Source organism: Schistosoma mansoni, assembly GCF_000237925.1.
Source record: "Schistosoma mansoni, WGS project CABG00000000 data, supercontig 0142, strain Puerto Rico, whole genome shotgun sequence".
Classification (NCBI taxonomy): domain Eukaryota; kingdom Metazoa; phylum Platyhelminthes; class Trematoda; order Strigeidida; family Schistosomatidae; genus Schistosoma; species Schistosoma mansoni.
In genome coordinates, this window is record NW_017386042.1 from 40,485 (window position 1) to 63,836 (window position 23,352).

At 37.6% G+C, this 23,352-nt stretch overlaps 1 protein-coding gene across 3 annotated transcripts; it reads right to left on the reverse strand.

The window, feature by feature from the left end:
• Positions 1-13,963: 13,963 nt before the first annotated feature.
• Smp_067480.1 (programmed cell death protein, putative) lies at positions 13,964-19,317 on the reverse strand (the record flags this gene model as incomplete). Of its 3 annotated transcripts, none has more annotated exons than XM_018799775.1 (4): positions 14,539-14,640; positions 16,500-16,738; positions 19,092-19,153; positions 19,191-19,317. In XM_018799775.1, the coding sequence occupies 4 exons, from the start codon at positions 19,223-19,225 to the stop codon at positions 14,539-14,541; spliced, it is 438 nt and encodes a 145-aa protein (XP_018646550.1). The 3 variants fall into 3 exon arrangements, with proteins under 3 accessions (XP_018646548.1, XP_018646550.1, XP_018646549.1); XM_018799786.1 differs by having other exon boundaries at positions 16,425-16,738; positions 19,191-19,225; XM_018799797.1 differs by lacking the exons at positions 19,092-19,153; positions 19,191-19,317 and having other exon boundaries at positions 13,964-14,640; positions 16,425-17,059.
• Between the last annotated feature and the right edge of the window lie 4,035 nt (positions 19,318-23,352).

Consider the following 23,352-nt stretch of genomic DNA (forward strand, 5'->3'; position numbering starts at 1 on the left):
TCTGTGTTGTTGGATTGTGTCGGATTTGGGTGGAAATACATTGATGTTCTAGTCAGGCTAATCATGTGTTCTTGATCTGAGTTGTGTTGAGGTCCTGTAGAGTAGACGATACTGGGAGGGAATCTAGTATAGATATTCGCCTAAGGTAAATTAACGTCCCACATACGTGTAAAAAGTGAAAGGACTGTTATAACAAGAAACCTTAGTGTTATAACAAGTATCCTTCCGTTATGAAAGGACTTTATGAACTTCTGAACGTTCAATTGTTTACATATGATTTTTATGATAATTTAATACTTCTAAGAGAACAAAAACAAAGGTATGAACAGAATAACATAAATACCATAATTGCAAAACATCTCCTGAATGCAGGACATCAGATCGATAACTTGAAATTTAGCTTAGTGATCGATAAACAGTCAAGTTCCTGTTTTCTAAAGTTTGCCAAGGCTCTCATTGTCAGACATCAGAAACCTGATTTATATATTCAAAATAAGATGGTTTTTAACTTTTTTTTTCTGGTGGATGATTTTCATGGAGTTTCGTTCTTTCAGCTCAGGGAACAAAATCCCATCAATATTCCTCTCTAACTTGATGGTATGAATTTGTCTTTATTACATAATAAAACTTTGTTCAACTCATTGTTTCTTCGATTAATTACGTTGTCAAGTCTTTTTATTCCACTTATTTTCTGAATTAGTAACTTCATTTTAACTAACTGAGCTATACTTATTGTATTTTCACTTATTATTAGTGTATGTTCATCAAGTAACCAAGTGTATTTTACTTATTTGGCTTTTTGTTATGACCAATGTTGTAGAAAATCGTTCATATAAAATATCTAATTGCAATTTCTTTTTTCAATCTAGTCTTAAATTTATTTACATCTTTGCTACACTATCCTACTGTGAGAGAGAACAAACCAGATTCCAGTGGAGGAAGAAATCAGGAAGAAGCTCTGGAAGTTGATAGGACACACATTGAGGAAATCACTCAAGTGCGTCACAAGACAAGCCCTCATATGGAATCCTGAAGGCCAAAGGAGAAGAGGAAGACCAAAGAACACATTACGCCGAGAAATAGAGACAGACATGAGAAGAATGAACAAAAAATGGATAGAACTAGAGAGGAAGGCTCAGGACAGAGTGGGTTGGAGAATGCTGGTCGGCAGCCTATGCTCCATTGGGAGTAACAGGCGTAAGTGAATAAGTAAGTTGCTGCGCTATACTGATGTGTGATCATGGCAACTTCAGACTAAACTGCTTCATGTAAGTAGTTTGAATCCACTTAGTAATTATGACGTTTAAATACTACAGGTTGTATGCAGCTGGCAAGAACCAAACAAAATAAAATAATTCCATGTTATTCTTTTCAAATCTTTGTTGTTGCTCTTTTCAAAATGATAAATGAAGCTACTTATATAAAATTTGACATCTATTGAATAATGATTAAAAATTGAATCATATTGAATGATCTATTTAGATTGTTTTAAAAATCTTTAAAACTAGAAAAAGTTGACGTAAATGGTTTAGTGTCATTACCTTCACATGAACTAAGCGAAAAATTGAAATTACGATACACATTGTTTTTAATATCAGAAGGGATTTTGTGGACATTATAGTAATTTTAGTAGTTGAGATCATGAATCAATTGAAACTGACAGGTCCTGAGTTCGAATCTCGCGAGATGGGATCGTGGACGTGCACTGCTGAGGAGTCCCACGATGGGACGAAACGGATGTCCAGTGCTTCCAGGTTTTCCATGGTGGTCTAGCTTCAATTGATTCATGATCCCAACTATTAAAATGACATTATTTTTGTCTACTTAGTAGTAGAATAGCAAAGTAATCATCATGAAACTTGATTTTCTTAAGTTTTGAATTCAGAAAATATCATTCATGTGTAAAATTGAGAGATCTCTAACCGGAAAGAAACATGTGAATTACGTTCAATGGTATTTAATGGATTTAAAATGATGCTTACATCCATCAAAATTGATATTTTACAGAACTCATTGAAACCAATCATCTTTGAAGTATATATTCAGTTTTAACTGTACCAGCCCACAATCAAGAATTCCAAAGTTCCAATGTTCATTTCCACAGTCCATGATGTTGAATCTAAACTATTCAGATTGTGATCAACTTTGTAGAACTGAATGATTTCAATGGATACTTGACCAAAGATCAATAAGCTCTAGCAGTTTTTATATTCTATTCTGAGGAAGAATATAATTCCGTAATGTATCCAAAAACAAATGAGATAACCATGGGACAACACATTAAAAATAGGGATACGCTACTTAAAGGTTCTAATTATATAAGGCTCCATTTTCAGTAACTAGACAAATTAACATCTTCAAACAAACAGAAAAAAGTAATATCAAACATCCAACGATGGTGTTTTGATATAAAGTATCGAAGTAGCACCCACGGACCTCTCAATCAATATTGGTCCACCGAAAATTGAAGAAATCGTCATGGCCATCAGATAAATCAAGAGTGGCAAAGCAGCGGTACCAGACAACATTCCAGCAGAAGCAATGAAAGTAGATGTAGCAGTAACTACAAAGATACTCCACATTCTTTTCAGCAAGATTTGGAATGAAGAACAAGCACCAGCAGACTTGGAAGAATGAAACCTGATCAAGATACCAAAGAAAGGCAATCTCAGTAGATGTGAGAATTACAGAGGCACCAATCTTCTCTCAACACCAGGAAAAGTCTTCAACGCGGTGTTGTTAACCAGAATAAAGGGCTCTATAGACGTCCAACTTCGAGGCCAACAGGCTCGATTCCGTAAGGATCGATCGTGTACTAATCAAATCGCAACACTACAGATCATTGTGGAACAATCGATTGAATGGAATTCGTCACTATACATCAACTTTATTGAATACGAGAAAACATTTGATAGCGTGGACAGGACAACACTATGGAGGCTTCTTCGACATTACGGCGTGCCTGAGAAGATAGTCAACGTCCTACGGAATTCCTATGACGGATTAAACTGCGAAATCGTGCATAGAGGACAGTCAACAGACTCGTTCGAAGCAAAGACCGGTGTCCGGCAAGGTCGCTTACTCTCACTCTTTCTCTTTCTCCTGGTGATCAACTGGATCATGAGGACGTCAACATCTGGAGGGAAGCACAGGATACAATGGACAGCTAGGATGCAGCTGGACGATTTAGATTTCGCAGATGATCTGGCTCTTCTATCACAAACGCAACAACAAATGCAGGAAAAGACGGTCAGTGTAGCAGCAGCCTCAGAAGCAATAGGTCTCAATACACACAAAGAGAAAAGCAAGGTTCTTCGATACAACACACCATACACCAATCAAATCACACTTGACGGAGGAGCTTTGGAGGATGTAAACACATTGACAGTTCTGGGAGGCATCATTGATGAACACAGTGGATCTGATGCAGATGTGAAGGCGATGATCGGCAAAGCAAGAGCAGCATATTTACAAATGAAGAGCACCTGGAACTCAAAACCATTGTCATCCAACACCAAGATCAGAATTTTCAATACAAATGTCAAAACACTTCTTCTATAAGGGGCGGAAACTTGGAGAACAACAAAGGCCACCATCCAGAAGATACAGGTGTTTATTAACAGTTGTCTACTCAAGATACTTCGGATCTGTTGGCCAGACACTATCAGCCCACTGTGGGAGACAGTAAACCAGATTCCAGTAGAGGAAGAAATCAAGAAGAAGCGCTGGAAGTGGATAGGACACACATTGAGGAAAGCTCTCACCTACGTCACAAGGCAAGCCCTCACCTGGAATCCTCAAGGTCAAAGGAGAAGAGGAAGACCCAAGAACAGATTACGACGAGAAATGGAAGCAGATATGAGAAGAATAAACAACAACTGGATAGAACTGTGAAGGAAAGCCCAGGACAGAGTGGGTTGTAGAATGCTGGTCGTTGGTCTATGCCCCATCAGGGGTAAAAGGTGTCAGTAAGTAAGTGCTTATATGTACTTAAAAGAGACATCTAAAGAGGTGGAAATGATTGCGACACATCTACCAGAGAATTTAAAGAAGACCACAGAGAATAAGAAATAAAGAATGTAGAAAATGAAGTGTTCTCAATTTTAAGAGAATTCAATAAATGGGAACGCATGCCCCTCTGTTAACAACTCGGACTCAAAATCACCCCAAATATTTAATCTTCTGTTCTAAGTAGACCATCGAGATGAATATGAAAAGCAGAGGCTTTCTCATCTGGTTACTGTTAACAGACGAAATTATTCCAAGTAAAGTACCCCAGTTACCGTTACAATGACAGGCCTATTTCATCAACCAAAAAAATTAAATTTGTGGTCAAGTTTGTATTGATTTGTGAACAAACACAATATTATACTTCGTCTAACCTTGTTATTAGAAATGAAATGAGAAGGTATTAATAAAAATAAGTAGTATACAGACAAGGTCATTTGCGTTTACTTACTTTAACAATGATGAATATATCATCTCTAATATTTATCAAATTCTGTCTACCGTATTCAGACACAAGAGGACAAACCAGCTTCCAGCTGAAGAGGAAATTAGGAAAAGACGTTGGAAGTGGATAGGACATACATTAAGGAAATCATCAATGTGCATTACAAGGCAAGCCCTAACTTGGAATCCGGAAGGGAAGCGGAAAAGATGAAGACCAAAGAACACATTACGTCGGGAAATAGAAGCAGATATGAAAAGAATGAATAACAACTGGAAAGAACTAGAAACGATTGCCCTGGACAGAGTTGGAGGGAGAATGCTGGTGATTGGCCTATGCTCCTCCACGAGGGGTAACAGGCGTAAGTAAGTAAGTAAGTAAAAAATGTATTAAGACACAGAGTAAAAGCCGGTTAAACTCCTTATAAGCATTGTATTATAATTAATGACTGTTATTGGCAATATCTGACTATTGTTTTTTCTGACTTCTCAAAATTATTACTACTTTCAATGTGTTACAAAATGGTTCTTATGACCTTAACAACTAGATTAGAGTATCGATAGTATATTTTCTTTTACAATGGTATTAATATTTTTCGAACAGAATAACATCCTTCAAAATTACTATACACCGTCTCAACAGAAGGGTTATTTTTCCAGTAAAGTTAGATAAAAATAAAACAAACACATACACTAGCTGTATTAAAATTTCAAAGTTTGATCATTTGGAGTTTAGGAATTTTCATTAGCTCAAGTGGAAAACTAGACATCTTTGAATGGTATTGTGTAGACTTTTCGGTTTATCATATTTAACGAAAAGTTAGAGTAGACATTCTTAATCTGTTCAATGGATACAATTGAATGATATTAAAGTATCTGAACTCCTTTAATATCGTAAATGTCGAGTTTAACACCATCGTCAACATGCTAAACATTGGAACTCGGAAAACAGTATCACTTTTTCTGAAACCAAAATAAAATCATGAATCAGTTGAAGCTAGACCACCATGGAAAACCTGGAAGCACTGGATATCCGTTTCGTCCTATTTTTGGACTACTCAGCAGTGCGCATTCACGATCCCACCTCGCGAGATTCGAACCCAGGACCTACCGGTCTCGCGCCAGAGCACTTAACTGATAGACCACTAAGACTGGTAGGTCCAAGGTTCGAGTCTCACGAGGCGGGATCGTGGATGCTCACTGTTGGGGAGTCCCACAATAGGACGGAACGGCCGTCCAGTGCTTCAAGGTTTTCCATGATGGTCTAGCTTCGATTAACTCGTGATTTCAACTATGAAAGTACTGAAATCTCCATAAAACAGCTTCTGATCAAAATAAAATCGTAATATACTAGGTCACACAACAACCAATGAAAAATGATTGAACTATTCTAAGAATAAAATTGTCTAAACAACTGTTATTAATTTAGGTTATGAATCGTTAAGTTTATTCATGAAAAATAAAATATATTAAGGTATAGAATCTCATTAAATTGAAACTAACAGTCGAAAAATTACAGTAAACTTTTGTTCACAATTTAGAAGAAAACAATCTATATGGATAAAAGTTCTTAAAACTGCTATGTATTTGAGCAGGTAATATTTGGTTGCTTTTTGTCCAAAGTCATTTGAGACTCGGGACCACCGAGTAAGTAATGCACTTGTCAGGAAACAGGTACCAGGTAAGGATGGCAAATCGATTGATGAAGTAGTGAAACTCCATCAGTTGAGATGGCTGGAACACGTGTTACGTATGCCCAACCACCGACTGCCCCGACGTGCAATGTTTTATGGTGTAGGAGTAGGTTGGAAGAAAGCTAGGGGCGGCTAGACCAAAATGTGGCACAAATCCATGAAGTCACTGACAAGTGGATCGAGGCATGTTTGTAGGTGTAGACTACCTGGTTGGGATCCGCGAGATGATAGCAATCGATGGTTAGAGACCTTGAATGACATGGCTCAAAATCGTTTGCAATGACGAAGGTGCATCCACTCTGTGTTCTCCCACATTCTAATCTTCTGAATTCTTCATGTCCCTATCCTTTTTCTCTTTCCAAATTTATTTCACTGTATTATACTCCTTCAATAACATCTTCAAACCCTAATCTTTCACACTAATGCTTATACTCTTACTACTTCTACCACTATGGGATTTGAATCGACAACTGCATCTCTGTGTTAATGTGGTATGGCAACTTGAACTGATGTACGTACGTACGAAGTTCTACGTTGTGACTGACTAACTGACATTTGAGACTAATCAAGGAGAAGAAGACCACTGAATATCATCAATCGAAAGTGAAATACCTGAAGGCAGAAGGTTAAGAAGATCAAAGAAAAGAGAATGAGAACAAAGAATGATTGGTGTGGAAACGAAAGAACAATGAAGTCTGAGATGATTGATTGATATTATGTAAATGAACTATTTACTGTATGATTCTCAGATTTTACTAAGATATTCTGTAATTTTGTATTCAAATATATTCGATTGTCCCCACTTGTGTTCTCGTTCACTACAGTATAAGTATTTATAAAGAGTTGTCTACTCAAGATACTTCAAATGCATTGGTCATATATCATCAGGAATAATTGATTATGTCAGAGGACGAATAAACTACCAGATGAGAAGGAAATGAGGGAAAGACGTTGTGAGTAAATAGGGTGAACTTCGTGGAAACCACCAAACTCCATCACAAAACAGACATAATGATCTGAATTTTTGGGTTATCATCAATCTCTAATGTGAAGTTTAATAATCGAGCATGATCTGGCTGTACTATTTACCACGCCTAGATTTGAAATCCAAAAATTTCAGAAAACTGGTTTGTTTGGTTTATAAGGTTTTCTTCCTATTCATTCGTATTAGAACGATCAAGTTATAGTGGTTTAAATCGTGCTCCTGAACAGTAGTGTAATCATAGCGATCGTTAATGTTAATTCTTTAACATGAATTCAAAGACGTTCTGTGCATACAGTGAAATTAAATTATTCCCTCAATTAACCAATGAGCTATCAGTGTTAGTTGTTCGCTTGTCTTTCACCATCACAACTGAAAATTTATATGAAATAAAACCATAGTTTAGATCTTGTTTATAGATAGTTTCTAGGATGCTGAAATCAATGTACGACTGGAAAATCTGTAATTATTTCTTTGATACATACATGTTCCAAATATTCATTCATATGAATTTTGATCATAAAATTAACGTAACACGACAACTAATTAAATTGGTTTATTCAAAAAGTGTACACTTCATCAAATTGTCTATAGTAGTGTAGTGAACAACAACACGAGTGGGGACAATCAAATGTATTTGAGCACAAAATTACAGAATATCTCACTAAAATCTGACAACCATACAGTAAACAAAGATGGATAGTGACTAGCAGTGGAATCCACGACGCGCGTTTCGTCCTATTTGGGACTCGTAAACTGGATATACCTGCATCTCAGAGTTCATGTCCACTCTGGAACTCGAACACAGTACTGTTCGTCTCAAACGTCATCGCGTTATCCACTTAGCTACAGAGTCCTGATAGCCACTTGCTTGTGCAATGGAGTGAAGTTTAAATTCACTTGGTATTGTTTGCGTGAAACTTCCCATTGATGTTTAGGACTGCAACTGATCAGTCTCTTATTAAGGCTATATCGAGGCAGTACGCACAGTATGCACATATGCCAATAAGAGACAGTCCTAAACAAGCAAATAATACCAAGTGAATTCATAAAGTAAACATTTAATTTGCAAAAACTATCAATCAATTTTCTCAATCTTGACTGTTTCTTATGCAAATATCAGTCCATCGTCTCCGATTTCATTGTTCATGCATTTTCATACCGATTGCGTTCCGTATCCGTTCTTTCCTTATCGATCTTGTACTGAAATACATTCTATGCCTGACCATCACCATGTACTACTTATGTGGATATAACTAACCCACACCACAGTAGTATTTAAAATTTAGTTTATATTATCATTCTATAATTTGTTTATTTAATCTATAAAAAAAGTCACGTTAATGATCGATATCTCAAATGGATGAGCTTTAAGAAATTTTATTTCTATGGAAACAATTTAAATCATGTTTTTAAAGAATCAAATTTCCGAAAAATTTCTCATTGTAGTTAAACTTCAATTTGTTCGTAATTCGATTGTAAAAGTATACAAACCTAGTTGATTTCTTTTTTTTGTGCCTTTTCTTTTCGAATGAATGTTAGTCTCCTCAGCCTAACCATTTTTGTATGACAAAAACAACAACAGAATAGTTCAAAAGGACCGGTATATACTTGTATGTTCTATATAAATGAGGAATTTGTAAACAATTTCATGGGGAACCTACTAATCAAACATTATTACTGTTATAGTTATTCTGTAATCCAATTGGATAAACACTGACATTCATACAAATTATAAGATTACGTAATAAGAAATTTTCAGATAATTGGACCGTGAAACGTATATTTGAGGAACAAAATGGTAGGAGAGGGTGAAGAAAATAAACGAAGAATGAGTATGGAAAATAAAATCATTTATTAAGGTCAAGGGAGGTGTCCACAGAAAAGCAAACGGTTCTGTTAGTAGAAGTGTCTATAGGAAAAGTTCTTCATCAAGCCAGTACACACATTTCTTAAGCTTTGTACCCCTTCACTATAAGAGAAACTTAGTCAAATGTCTGGCAAATAGATCTAGGAAGATAATGCTTGGTCGATACAATTAGCAAGGAGTTAGAGCTCATACATGATATGTTGATTGAAATGAGTTATCCACAGGGTTTTCTGAAGAAACACTTGCGTGTAACAAACAAGAAAATAACTATATCAACAGCCAGTAAGAAACCTCTCTTCTTGAAGCTGCAATTCAACTGAGATGTAGCTGGTGATGTACTACGTGATAGACCGACTAGAGCAGTGAAGAGAACGTTTAATGCAGCCGATCTCTGTCTATCGTTCTCGACCCGATCTATGATGATTCCTCAACTACAAGATAAGTTACCTGGTTATGCCACTTCTATGTGTATCTACTAATTCAGCTGCTCCTGTGGAGAGAGCTATACTGGGCGCACTACCAGACAACTGAACCAAAGAGTTAGTGAACACCTTTCTTCGTGGTTAGGAAAAGGTACTGCCAAGACAATACTCAGCTCGGTTCTTTCACACTTGATCGAAAGCGGTCATATAGTAGATAGAAATAAGTCATTTAAAATTATTTATCGTATTCCTACAGTTCAAATCTTTGTGTTCATACGAAATTTGTAACGTCCTTATCTCTCCCTTGGCCTTAATAAATGATTTTATTTTCCATACTCATTCTTCGTTTATTTTTCTCCACCCTCTCTTACCATTTTGTTCCTCAAATATACGTTTCACGGTCCAATTATCTGAAGATTTCTTATTACGTAATCCTTATGAATGTCATTTCAGTGTCTATATTTTTCTAACCATTGATCTATGTCTCATTATGTAACATTGATTCAAGCCTGGAAAAGTTTAGTGCACTTTCAATTCATTTTATTGAGAATTGGTAAACTTGTATTAAATCAATACTTTTTATTGAACCAGAGGACAGGTGATTATGCGTGTGGACACTATAATAACAGTAAACGCACTTAAACACCATTGGTTATTTCTTGCTTGAACAAAAAAGTTCTCTTATCTCGAAAGTATTTCGGAAAATGTACTAAACCTTATAATTGATCTGCTAGCTTTTACTCGTTACATTATTATTACTACCAGATCTAAGTGAAAATATTGTTATATATCAAATTAAAGACATCCTGTATTGTCGTTTCTGATGAAAAAACAACCCCACTTGTTCAACTAAATGACTTTACTCTCATTCCTAACTTTAAGAGGAAGTAGACTAGCGAATTTATTAGTGATAGAATATGAGTGCATTCATATTCTAAAATGATAATACAGTGAGTATTTTAAGCTTTTTTTCAGTTTAGATAGACTAAATTTTGACTACTAAATAGTTTCAGAATTGCCTAAATCTACTTGTTCAGATTATTAAGTTGAGCTTAACACTATGTGAGTTTCCACAGGACCCTGTTGATTAGGAAAGTGTGGAAATTGATTTAAAACCAACGCACCATTGATTAGAATAACCTAATTTGGTCAGATAGCTTGTACTGTCAAGTATACCACCAGCTAGATGGACAGTTTGTAAAGTATATATCAATAAGAGAGTTTATGGGTTTAGTGTTGATGCTCAAAGTCATTATTTATGACTAGACTAGTAGTCTCATCTGTTTAGTACTTTTATAATCAAAGTTGCACCTACAATGACTCACTTAAATTACACCATTAAAATTAACCTAGTCCATCTGCTTGACGTGTAAAATTTTTTTGCGAATCGCAGTCTGTTAGTTGTTCTGAACAATTTATTGTCATCTATTCCACGTTATCAACGGTAAACCCACTAACTCCCTAAATTTATTTTGTTCATATAATCGACAGATCATTTTGATTACCACATCATGAAACCTCCAATCACAATAGTAGAAGTTCAAATCAATTATTATAATTACCTTAATCATTCTAATTTATAATCCCCGTTTATTTATTTTATTTAAACATAAATATTGGTACAAAAAAGCACCAGATACATATGCGCCACACAAATCTCATTTGATTTGTGTGAGGGCCGTGATACTGCCCAGGTGCCCAAACTGAAGTAGGTGGTTTTCTTAGGGGGCCACACTCGGAGCCTTTGACCTAAAGATCTGATCCACAAGGCAGTGGAGCATCTTAAGGAGATGCAGTCCCATGGTAGCCGGTGACCAACGATTAGTTCATACGCTATTTGTTCCCTCAGGATACTGGAGCCCATGTGGACCATTGGTTTGGAATCAGGGTTTTCTAACTCCCCTAGATGGACTCACCGTGTCCACCAACCCGGTTAAATCGCCGGACATTCGCTTTTCGTCCTCTCAATTTTGTAAACAACACCCATGGTGCGAGAAGGCAGTAAGTAGGACTTCCCTGACAGAGGCTATATGCGCGTGACCTTGTGAGAGCATTTCGAGAGTGAGAGCTAACTCTCCCCACTCTCAGCCGTACCAGGGCATTTGGGGGCTATAGTCCCCGTGATTTAACACATAGAATATCGAGCCAGAAAGTACTACAATTTATAAATATCAAACGATACATAACCGAGAAACTCCAGTTAAAATACTGAATAACTCACAGTTAACTGTTACTTTTGGTATATATATTGCTTACAATTAGGTCGATATAAAAATATAATGGCGCAAAAATCTGCTAAATATTCATTAAATATTGTGCAGAAAAATGAACCAACGGACTGCCACTAAAGCTCTTTATATGCTTTTCAAAACATATATATTAGTTAAGTGTAGGCTTCATGCTAGTATTATTGATCTAAGCAATCATTTTAAGTAAATCATACCTTACATAGTTTAAACACTGTAAATATCATACCTACTTAGTTTTGGATACAAACCTCTTATGACGGTAAGTAAACAATACGGAGTTCCAGAAAACACTAAGAAATGTTATTACTAGAACATGATCTGAATTTTTATCGGATCACTTTCGATTATATTTTACCATCTTAGTCACATACTGGAAACGGAGTCATTAATACTAAGTTATGATACTTAATAAAAAATGACTCATATTGACCTGGCTCTTGTTTCATAAAAATAAATAATGTTGTTAGTCATATGATGACAGTAACCAGTTTTGTCTCGATGTGGTGGCGGTTATGATAAACACAGCCTACATAAACTGGATCTTATTACTGAATTGAAAAAATCAATTAATATTAACGATATCAAATGCAAGGAGTATTTTAAACGTGAACCACAAATAATGGGTCCAATTTAAGTTCCAAATATGTTATGATCATGATAATCTTATTTCATTTGAAGGACTTCATTGTATGCGTTAAGATGCTGCATAAACTTTACTCAATCAGTTCATTTAAATCGAATTTTACAAAATCTGTTTGTAATTGCTCAATAAAATAGCTTATCAGGATTTGTGTAGTTATACTAGGTGGGCAAGTTAACGACTGTTTAAATCTTGTATCCGCCTTATTAACCTTTATGCAAACGGGCTAGGTGAAATAAATATTGCCCAAAAAGCGATGGTTTTCTACGGGATGGGGTCGCTAACCCCATGCCCAACCCTCCTCCTTTACCCGGGCTTGGGACCGGCAGTAGCCCCCGAAGGAGCTACAGGCGTCACAAGACAAGCCCTCACATGGAATCCTGAAGGTTAAAGGAGAAGAGGAAGACCAAAGAACACATTACGCCGAGAAATAGAGACAGACATGAGAAGAATGAACAAAAAATGGATAGAACTAGAGAGGAAGGCCCAGGACAGAGTGGGTTGGAGAATGCTGGTCGGCAGCCTATGCTCCATTGGGAGTAACAGGCGTAAGTAAGTAAGTAGAAAGTGATGGAACTCTAATGTATAGTGTCTTTACACTGCTTATGGATTTCTTAAAGTACACTTGGTGAGGAAACTCAATATCTATCCAGATAATTCTGGAGAATAGAAAAAAGAGCCAGTCTTTATTGACAATCGCTGCCAGGAAAACTTTGATGCTGATGACCAGTCATCTAGTTTTCTTGTTTATTTAAACGATAGCCTTTCACTCACTGACAAAAAACAAGCCAATTAATCTATCCTTTATCAAGCACTGAAAAAAAGGTTTTCAAATTCAACTATTGAGCGATTGACAGATAACATCACCTTTTGTACTTTACGCCTGAAATATGATTGTTTATTTAGTTAAGTGAATCTATCAATGATAGGAGAGTAGAGTAAATAAAGCTCAAACCCAATATTCTGCTGACAAACTTCTCTTCAAATACAGAAACTTCTGCCTATTTAAAGAGTTATCCTAACAGTTTCTATCCAAATGAACAATTGACATCTAACTGTACAAAACATAACTTCATGTCTTTCTTCTTATTTTTTTTCAATTCGTAGGTGTTAATTTTGACAAGTCAGACACTGGTAAAAATCGGATCGTCAAGAAATGAAATGAGCCCCACATGTACATCTAGTAGAAGTAAGATAATTAGGAAGAGCTCTACAATATGCTTTCCAGATACCTTACGAAATAACCTAAATTCAACCCACAACATAACTTGTTTTCATCATAACCCGATGAGTCTTCTTTATTAGCGGGGGATTTTTCTGCCCACCATATTCCAATACTAAATGCTAGCCATAATATGGTTAAAATAACTTGGACTTTAACTAAAGGAGAGAAGACATTCACTCTCATTTTTCACGAACAACTTGCTTCCTGATAAACAGTTTAGCTAAGCTACATCGGTTGATTTTTTATAAACATGGGGCAGGTTTCTTCATATAAGAGGAATCTAGTAGGTTTATGCCGTCCCATATTCCTTCATTTGAGATTAGAAGCTTATATTTGTGGACACTCATTTAACCATTCGCTTCAGTTACATGCTCATTAGTCAACAGACATTAAAGTTATAAGCTATCAAAAAACAAATAAACCATAACATGATACCTGATTAGATAGTGTATTATTTCCATCTTATTCTCTTCTGTCAATTGGTAAAACATAAAAAAAGCATTTTAAGGATTATATGTAGAAAGGGAAAATAGAATGTTGAACTAGAGTGAACACTAGTGCCTAGTGGTCAATCGAACTGAAGTTTGTAAGAATAGTGATTTCATACGTGTTAACTGCGAACTCTTAGAAAATGAACAAAATTGAATATAACAAAAAGATAATATTCATTTAGGGGTACTCTTTCAGAATACTGTTCAGAATTTTTTTTAAAAAGAAACCAGTAAAAATGTACATTATGAATAATGTATGTATATTATTGTAGTGGGTTTGCAATACAAAAAGAAAATGCCAATACCAACAAAATAAAGCAACTTTAGATTAGAAGGTATAGTATAAAAAATGAACAAAGCATATAATCAGAGCAAGTTTAATATATCCACAAATGGTACAAAATCACACATTACACAGGCTAACAGCACTTATTTGAAAAAGTAGATAGGGACGTCACAAAATCCAGAGTCAGTAGTTATAGAAAAATGTAAGTCTGATTCTTTTGAACTTGAAGCTTATATAACAACTGAAAACGCTGCTGCAAGAAACTGTTCAAATGAAAACTGAGCTTGACCAATCATTCTATAGTCATATCGTCTGAATGCTCCCGTGAGAATCTGAAATAAAAACAAGAGTTTCAAACACAGTACTAATTATTCAGACGAATAAACTAAAGAATTTCTGATCCACCGATGGGTGTTTTGTTAAACAACTGGAAATTAATTACGTTGCACAGTTTCCTTGATCTGTTTCCGACCACTTAAGTAGTATGAACATATCTGGGTTGACCAATCTTCAAAAGACTACATCGAATATATTAATTTATCTGTCCAGTTTCAATCAATCGACGCTGATGAACGAATCAAGAAAGTGGTAGAATTTTCTTCTGTAATTTTTATGTCAACTCTTGTGTTTACCTAAATACATTCAGTTCCTGTTTCTCTTGCAAAAACTTCGTTTCTAGTTCATTCTTGTTCGTATTTGCATCAAGCCAAGTGGAAGGCAACAGTTGAACACGATTTAAAAAAAGGGGAAGAATGAAACAACTGGTAAAATATCCTCTTTAGTTGTGAGTAATATCTAACTAATTAGGTTACCCAAAGTCGAGTTTAATTAGTTACTGATATAGCGGGTGGTTCAAAATATTTTACTCTCTCTGTGATATACTAAAATAATACGTTATTTATTTATTTATTTAAACACATAAATATTGGTACAAAAAAGCACCAGATACATATGCGCCACACAAATCTCATTTGATTTGTGTGAGGGCCGTGATACTGCCCAGGTGCCCAAACTGAAGTAGGTGGTTTTCTTAGGGGGCCACACTCGGAGCCTTTGACCTAAAGATCTGATCCACAAGGCAGTGGAGCATCTTAAGGAGATGCAGTCCCATGGTAGCCGGTGACCAACGATTAGTTCATACGCTATTTGTTCCCTCAGGATACTGGAGCCCATGTGGATCATTGGTTTGGAATCAGGGTTTTCCAACTCCCCTAGGTGGACTCACCGTGTCCACCAACCCGGTTAAAGCACCGGACATTCGCTTTTCGTCCTCTCAATTTTGTAAACAACACCCATGGTGCGAGAAGGCAGTAAGTAGGACTTCCCTGGCAGAGGCTATATATTCGCTGGCCATGTGAGAGCATTTCGAGAGGGAGAGCAGACTCTCCCCACTCTCAGCCGTACTAGGGCATTTGGGGGCAGAGATAACACAATAATTAGACTAATCTGAGTGATCGAGTTTACGATACTGCTAGATTGGGTACTCCAACGGTACACAATACAGAGACTCGATCACGTTATATCAGATACAGGATTTACGACCCAGAATAGAGAACAAGATTAACACTAGATAATACTTTATCCAATGCAGTTACAAGCAGTCAAACTCAGCGAACTCGGAGTAGAAATCAATGAGAGGAAAGAAAATTACATAGTTAATAGTCACTGCCTGTTTCTCCACACCCAGTGATCAATCGCATTTTGCTCTCACTAACATACATCAGTTACTTTTGAATAGATTGGTTATTAAACTGTTTTACTAACTGGGTAAAAGGCTAGGGTGCTAGATTTAAAAGTACATCCACTTTTAAGTGATAATTTATTGCTGGAAATATTTGACATACGGTTGATTTATTTTGCTTTTTAGATATTGGACTTAAATTTTTAAGGTAAGTTGTAAAACTCGTATTTCCGAGAAAATTATGGAGGTCACTTTTGTAAGTACGTTTACAGAGATCGTCGATACTGTTTTTTAAAGATATTTCGGTTTCATGAACCTGTACTTCTATAAATGCCAGTTTTCTATATTAGTGAACTTGTAAATATTTGATATAATAATGATTGACTTTCTTCAAAATAAACAAACAATAATAACTGACGCATCAATAACACTCACTTGTAAACAGACACATGCATAAATAAAATCATCGAATGAAATAGATTCTCGACGATTACGACCAAAGCGACTAACCATAAAATTTATAAATTGTGGCGATAGGTTATAACCAAACCTCATCAACGCAGTACTGAGTTCTTGACGGTCAATTGAACCGGAGTTATCCCGATCAAATTGTCGGAAACAATTTTGCCAATCATTTACATACTTGAAAAGTTTACCGAATTCATCAAAACTAATTGTTCCATTCATATCAGAATCAAACATTGACATCATTAACTGTACTGTTCTTATGTTGAACATCGTTCCTAGACCTTTATTAAAAAATTAAGGTTCCAAAAAAACAGTCATATTCTTTGGAAGAGCATAAATAACGGTTGGCACTGATAAATATTTGTATTGTGAAACTAAGAAATACTTTTTCTCATATTTCTAACTAAATTGTTAAAACAGTGAGGCACTAAAGTAATCAACGGAGTATTAATAATAAGATGATTTAAGAACAGTAAATATTCCTTATGTTGCATTTGTTTTGAGAGATGACAGACAATGTCTGTTTTTTATTGACTACTACCATCCCTCCAACCCTAATTAAGAAGTTAACATTCACTGAAGTATATAAAATGATCGTTGTGATCGGAGTAAAGTCTGAATCTGATCATTCTGGTATTTTCCACCGGTCCTATTTCATTCAGTTTTATGGAGGTTCCTAACCTGTAATCCAGTGGTTGAAAGTACCACACAACATTAGCACAACAAGACTAAACTAACAGAATGAGGAAAAAATCGAAACATAGAAGCATTAAGACTGGATGTCAGGAATATGATTCGGTAAAACTAGACAGAACAAAATGAATGAATACTGGGATTAAAATTGGAGGAAAGATGAATAGTGCATGCACCTACGCCATTGTGAATGATTTTGAGCCATGTACCCCAAATTCTCTAAACATTGATTGTTGTTATAACGCGGACATCGACCAGTTAGCCTCCACTTACCTACCTGGCCCAGCTCAATAGTCAACGTTTTCATGGACTGCTACCATGTCTTGGTTTAGCCACCCCTAGGTTTACATTTACATTTACGCCAGTAAACATCACCGTAGATATAGGCGGTATTTGGAGCAATGTTATATATTTCTAGCCAGTCATTGATCGATTTGTTGTTACTATCTAGTATACAGCATCTAAATTCAGGATTCCTAACTCGATGGTCCCAATCTACAAGAGCAATGCTTTGAAGACACCTATAATCGAATAATAGTAATCAACGAATATCCTCTATTTTTTAAAAGGCCACATCCCACAGACACAAAGTAAAACGAGGCTAGCGCCTGTACAGTATATTATTTCTCTAGTTGACAGGCAGATATCTTGCCTACTCAGCAAGTGACGCAAATTGGCAAGATCCAACAGAGCTCCTTATACCCGTGCTGACATTATATCGATCACCAACATGCCGGGACTTATGAGACTTCTAGGTAAAGTGGTTGGCCCGCTCAACTACTTTACTCCCTATCAGGTGTTGACACGGACCAGCTCCAAAGAGACATTTTGCACTTGAAGAAAGATAAACGCATCTCAAACCATGTAGGTAAGTGGAGGCTAACTGGTCGATATCCGCGTCATAACAACACTCAATGTTTAGAGAATTTGGGGGACATGGCTCAAAATCATTCACAATGGCGTAGGCGCATGCACTATTTATCTTTCATCCAGTTTTAATTCCAGCATTCCTTCATTCATTCTATGAGACCAGTTATATGGGATTAAAATTCGACCACAAGCATTTAGAATATATGATTACTGACTACATATTTCACTGGAAATCCAACTGTATGAAACAACTGTAAGAGATTAATCATGATTTTAAATGGCAAAAGTATTCTCATGAGCTTAATGTGCATTGTCAAATTATTCATTTTACTAGGGAACCCCCGAAGCTTATTTGGATGACATCAGTAAACTAATTAAAACGTAACGTAGAACCTGAGCGTGTGTGCATATGCTTAAGTTGCCACACCACATTAGTAGAGCAACATCTCGTTAATCTAGTTTCACTAGCGAAACGGGATAGGTCTGTGTCGGGGTTACTTATTTAAGTACACTAATTAGGTTTGGTTTATGTATAGGCTGAACCTAGTGATGAAGTCTTCTGCATAAAGACTAATTTTTGTAGACAGCGAGAACCAAATGAAACACTTCAAATTTTAATCTCCAAAACTTATATCTCATGTCAGTGTACCGGCAAATGAATGGAAATAAACTCACCTTCGGTACTACCTTGGAATGTGGCCAGAATACTCAATAAGCAGGTGCAAAAAGTAAGCACAAAACAAGAAACAACAGTTGACCTATTTTTATTATTGAATTCAGGCTAAATGGCCGATTTAGAAGTGCATAAAACAGGAAGACTGAGATCGGATGTCAAATACAAAGATCTGTAAACAAATCTGATTTAGACTAGATCTATGACGGATGAATACGTAGTGTACTGAAGCAACCGAAAAAGAGGAAATCAAGGGGACATTCCGTTGCAACGTCAAAAAGTTTATCAGAGTAGTAGTTAACTGTTTGTTTCAAGCAAACTACAACATGGGACTAACGTGATGTAGATTTTACTCTGAAAACAATACCATTTAAATAAAGACAATTAAATTAACTCACCGTTCGATAGACAAGATTGCAATTCATCAGCACTTATATTTCCACTCCCATTCTTGTCAATTCTGAAGGTATTTCAACATATATCATACCACTGTCTACCTTCTGAATATACTCCACAAAGCGTTCTGATCCATAACTCGCTTCTTGTCACCAGATAATCTGCTAAAGTCCCAGAGGAAAGTCTGTAAACCGCACTCAACTAGTGAGTATTTTGTAATCGTGAAGGTCACCAACCTTCAGATTCAGATTTCAGATTTGTGTTGTAAGGACAGAAGGCCTACGGCCTATTTTATTCCTTTTCTAGTATGCTTCTGCGAGTGCCCAGTCTTCTCTCAAATGATTCAGTTGAAGGTGTGGACATTACTGCTTCGGGCAGCAGGTTTCATGTATTGATAACTCGGTGTGAAAACCCGTATGCCACAGGTATTTTGTTCGTTGTTGGCTTTTCTACTTGTTTGTTATGTCCTCTGAGATGTCCCAATATGGTGGGAAGGGAAAGAGAGGATATATTAGGTTCCAAATCATTTCTTGGTATTCTAAACATAAAAATCAGATCAACTCTCAATCTGCGATAGGACAGAGTAAAGAGGTCCAGCTCTTCAAGTCACTTTTGTATGGTAAACCCCAGAGCTCTGGAATAGCATGGGTATCTGCCCTCTGTAGTTTTTCCAGGATATCCGAGTCACCTTCTAGACAGGGGCTAGCAGCCTGCACGCAGTTCTCAAGCTTAGTTTTCACTAAGGTTGTGTATGCTGTAGTGAACATGATAGTATTTAACTTGCTGAATGTTCGTCTTAAAGCCCATAGGTTTTTAAACCCCTTAGCTGCAACTTCTCGGGAGAGAGTTGTGGTCTTAAGATGATGACTCACTGTTACTCCAAGATCCTGGTGAGACCGAACCACGGATACAGGCATTTCCCCCATACTGTACTCATTTACCTTCGCATCCCCAAAGTGCACGTAGACACACATGGGCACGTCGGTAGGTATCAGCTATTCTTTAGACGGACTAATCAGAATATCTAAGTCTGCCTGAAATGCTCATGCGTCTGGCTCTCCTGTTATTTCTCGCCAGATTTTTTATATCACCAGAGTATAGTATCAACTCCGCCTGTAGCTCCACTGGGGGTTACTGCCGGTCCCAAGCCCGGGTAAAGGAGGAGGGTTGGGCATGGGTTAGCGACCCCATCCCGTAGGAAATCAACTCGCTAAAAAAACGCTAACCAGAAAAAATCATTCAAACCATTTAAACTCTGCCCTGGGAGTAGAAGGAATAATTATGACATCTCATGATGAAAGCCGAGTTCATTCGGAAGTCATGAGGCCGATGCACCTTCTTACAACCAGAGCGACAATTTTTATAGGTACATGGAATGTCCGGACAATGTGTGAGACCGGAAGAGTCTTCCAAATTGCTGCAGAAATGAGAAAATACAACCTGGAGGTGCTTGGAATCAGTGAGACACATTGGACGCAGGTTGAACAACAACGACTATCTTCAGGAGAACTTCTGTTATACTCCGGTCATGAAGAAGAAAATGCCCCACATACACAAGGAGTGGCATTGATGCTGTCCGGAAAAGTACAAAATGCACTTATTGGATGGGAATCTCATGGACCAAGTATCATCAAAGCCTCCTTCAAAACAAAGAGAGAGGGCATTACAATGAACGTCATCCAATGCTATGCGCCTACCAACGACTACGATGAGAACGTTAAAGACCAATTCTATGATAGGCTGCAGTCGATCTTCGAGAAGTGCCCAACCAAAGACCTGACCATTCTGATGGGAGATTTCAATGCCAAGGTTGGAATGGACAACACTGGATACGAAGACGTCATGGGACGACATGGACTGGGAGAAAGGAACGAAAATGGTGAGAGATTTGCAAACTTATGTGCCTTCAATAAACTGGTCATAGGGGGCACCATATTCCCACACATAAACATACACAAAGCCACTTGGATTTCACCGGATCACACTACACAGAATCAAATCGACCATATCTGCATCAACAAAAAGTTCAGGAGGACGATGGAGGATGTGAGAACCAGGAGAGGAGCTGATATAGCATCCGATCATCATTTGCTGGTCGCCAAGATGAAACTAAAACTCAAGAAGCACTGGACAACGGCGCGGATAATATCACAAAAGTTTAATACGGCCTTTCTTCGAGATGCTGACAAACTCAGCAAATTCGACATAGCCCTCAGCAACAGGTTCCAGGTCTTTCATGATCTACTCAATGGAGAGGGAACTACCATGGAGAGCAACTGGAAAGGTATCAAGGAGGCAACCGTTTCAACATGTCAGGAAGTTCTGGGCCTAAAGAAGCGCCATCACAAGGAATGGATCACTGTTGGTACACTGGATAAGATTGAAGCAAGGAGGAACAAGAAGGCAGCAATCAATATCAGCCGAACAAGAGCGGAAAAAGCTAAGGCACAAGCCGAATACACAGAAGCAAAGAAGCAAGTGAAGAGGAGCATCAGAACCGACAAACGTAAATATGTGGAAGATTTAGCGATGACAGAGGAAAAGGATGCAAGAGAGGGAAACATGAGACAACTGTATGATACAACCAAGAAACTTGCTCGAAATTACCGTAGACTAGAACGACCAGTGAAGAGCAAGGAAGGCAAGGTAATCGCCAACATTCAAGAACAACGAAACAGGTAAGTAGAACACATTGTGCAACTCTTAAATCTACCAGCTCCACTGAACCCACCCAACATCGAAGCAGCACCCACGGACCTCCCAATCGATGTTGGCCCACCAACAATTGAAGAGATCAGCATGGCCATTAGACAAATCAAGAGCGGCAAAGCAGCGGGACCAGACAACATCTCGGCAGAGGCACTGAAAGTAAATGTAGCAGCAACTGCCAAGATACTCCACATCCTCTTCAGTAAGATTTGGTATGAAGAACAAGTACCAAAAGACTGGAAAAAAGGACTTCTGATCAAAATACCAAAGAAAGGCGATCTCAGCAAGTGCGACAACTACAGGGGCATCAATCTTCTCTCAACACCAGGAAAAGTCTTCAACAGAGTATTGTTAAACAGGATGAAGGATTCCGTGGACGCCCAACTTCGAGATCAACAAGCTGGATTTCGTAAGGATAGATCGTGCACAGACCAAATCGCAACTCTACGTATCATTGTGGAACAATCAATCGAATGGAATTCATCACTCTACATCAACTTCACTGACTACGAGAAGGCATTTGATAGCGTGGACAGAACAACACTATGGAGGCTTCTTCGACACTACGGCGTGCCTGAGAAGATAGTCAATATCATACGGAATTCCTATGATGGATTAAACCGCAAAATCACACATAGAGGATAGCTCACTGACTCATTCGAAGTAAAGACCGGTTTCATGCAAGGTTGCTTACTCTCACCCTTTCTCTTTCTCTTGGTGAGCGACTGGATCATGAAGACGCCGGCATATGGGGGAATCATTGGGTACAGTGGACAGCTGGGATGCAGCCTGACGACTTAGACTTCGCAGATGATCTGGCTCCTCTATCACAAACGCAACAACAAATGCAGGAGAAAACAACCAGTGTGGCAGCAGCCTCAGCAGTAGGTCTCAATATACACAAAGGGAAAAGCAAGACTCTCCGATACAATACAATATGCACCAATCAATTACACTTGACGGAGAAGCTTTGGAGGATGTGGAAACCTTTACATATCTGGGCAGCATCATTGATGAACACGGTGGATCAGATGCAGATGTGAAGGTGAGAATCGGCGAAGCGAGAGCAGCATACCTACAACTGAAGAACATCTGAAACTAAAAACAACTGTCAACCAACACCAAAGTTAGAATTTTCAATACAAATGTCAAGACAGTTCTACTGTATGGGGCGGAGACGTGGAAAACTACGAAAGCCATCATCCAGAAGATACAAGTGTTTATTAACAGCTGTCTACGCAAAATACTTCGGATCCGTTGGCCAGACACTATCAGCAACAAGTTACTGTGGGAGACAACAAACCAGATTCCAGTGGAGGAAGAAATCAAGAAGAAGCGTTGGAAGTGGATTGGGCACACTTTGAGGAAGTCATCCAGTTGTGTCACAAGACAAACCCTCACATGGAATCCTGAAGGTCAAAGGAGAAGAGGAAGACTAAAGAACACATTACGCCGAGAAACGGAAACAGATATGAGAAGAATGAACAACAACTGGATAGAACTAGAAAAGAAAGCCCACGACAGAGTGGATTGGAGAAAGCTGGTCGGCGGCCC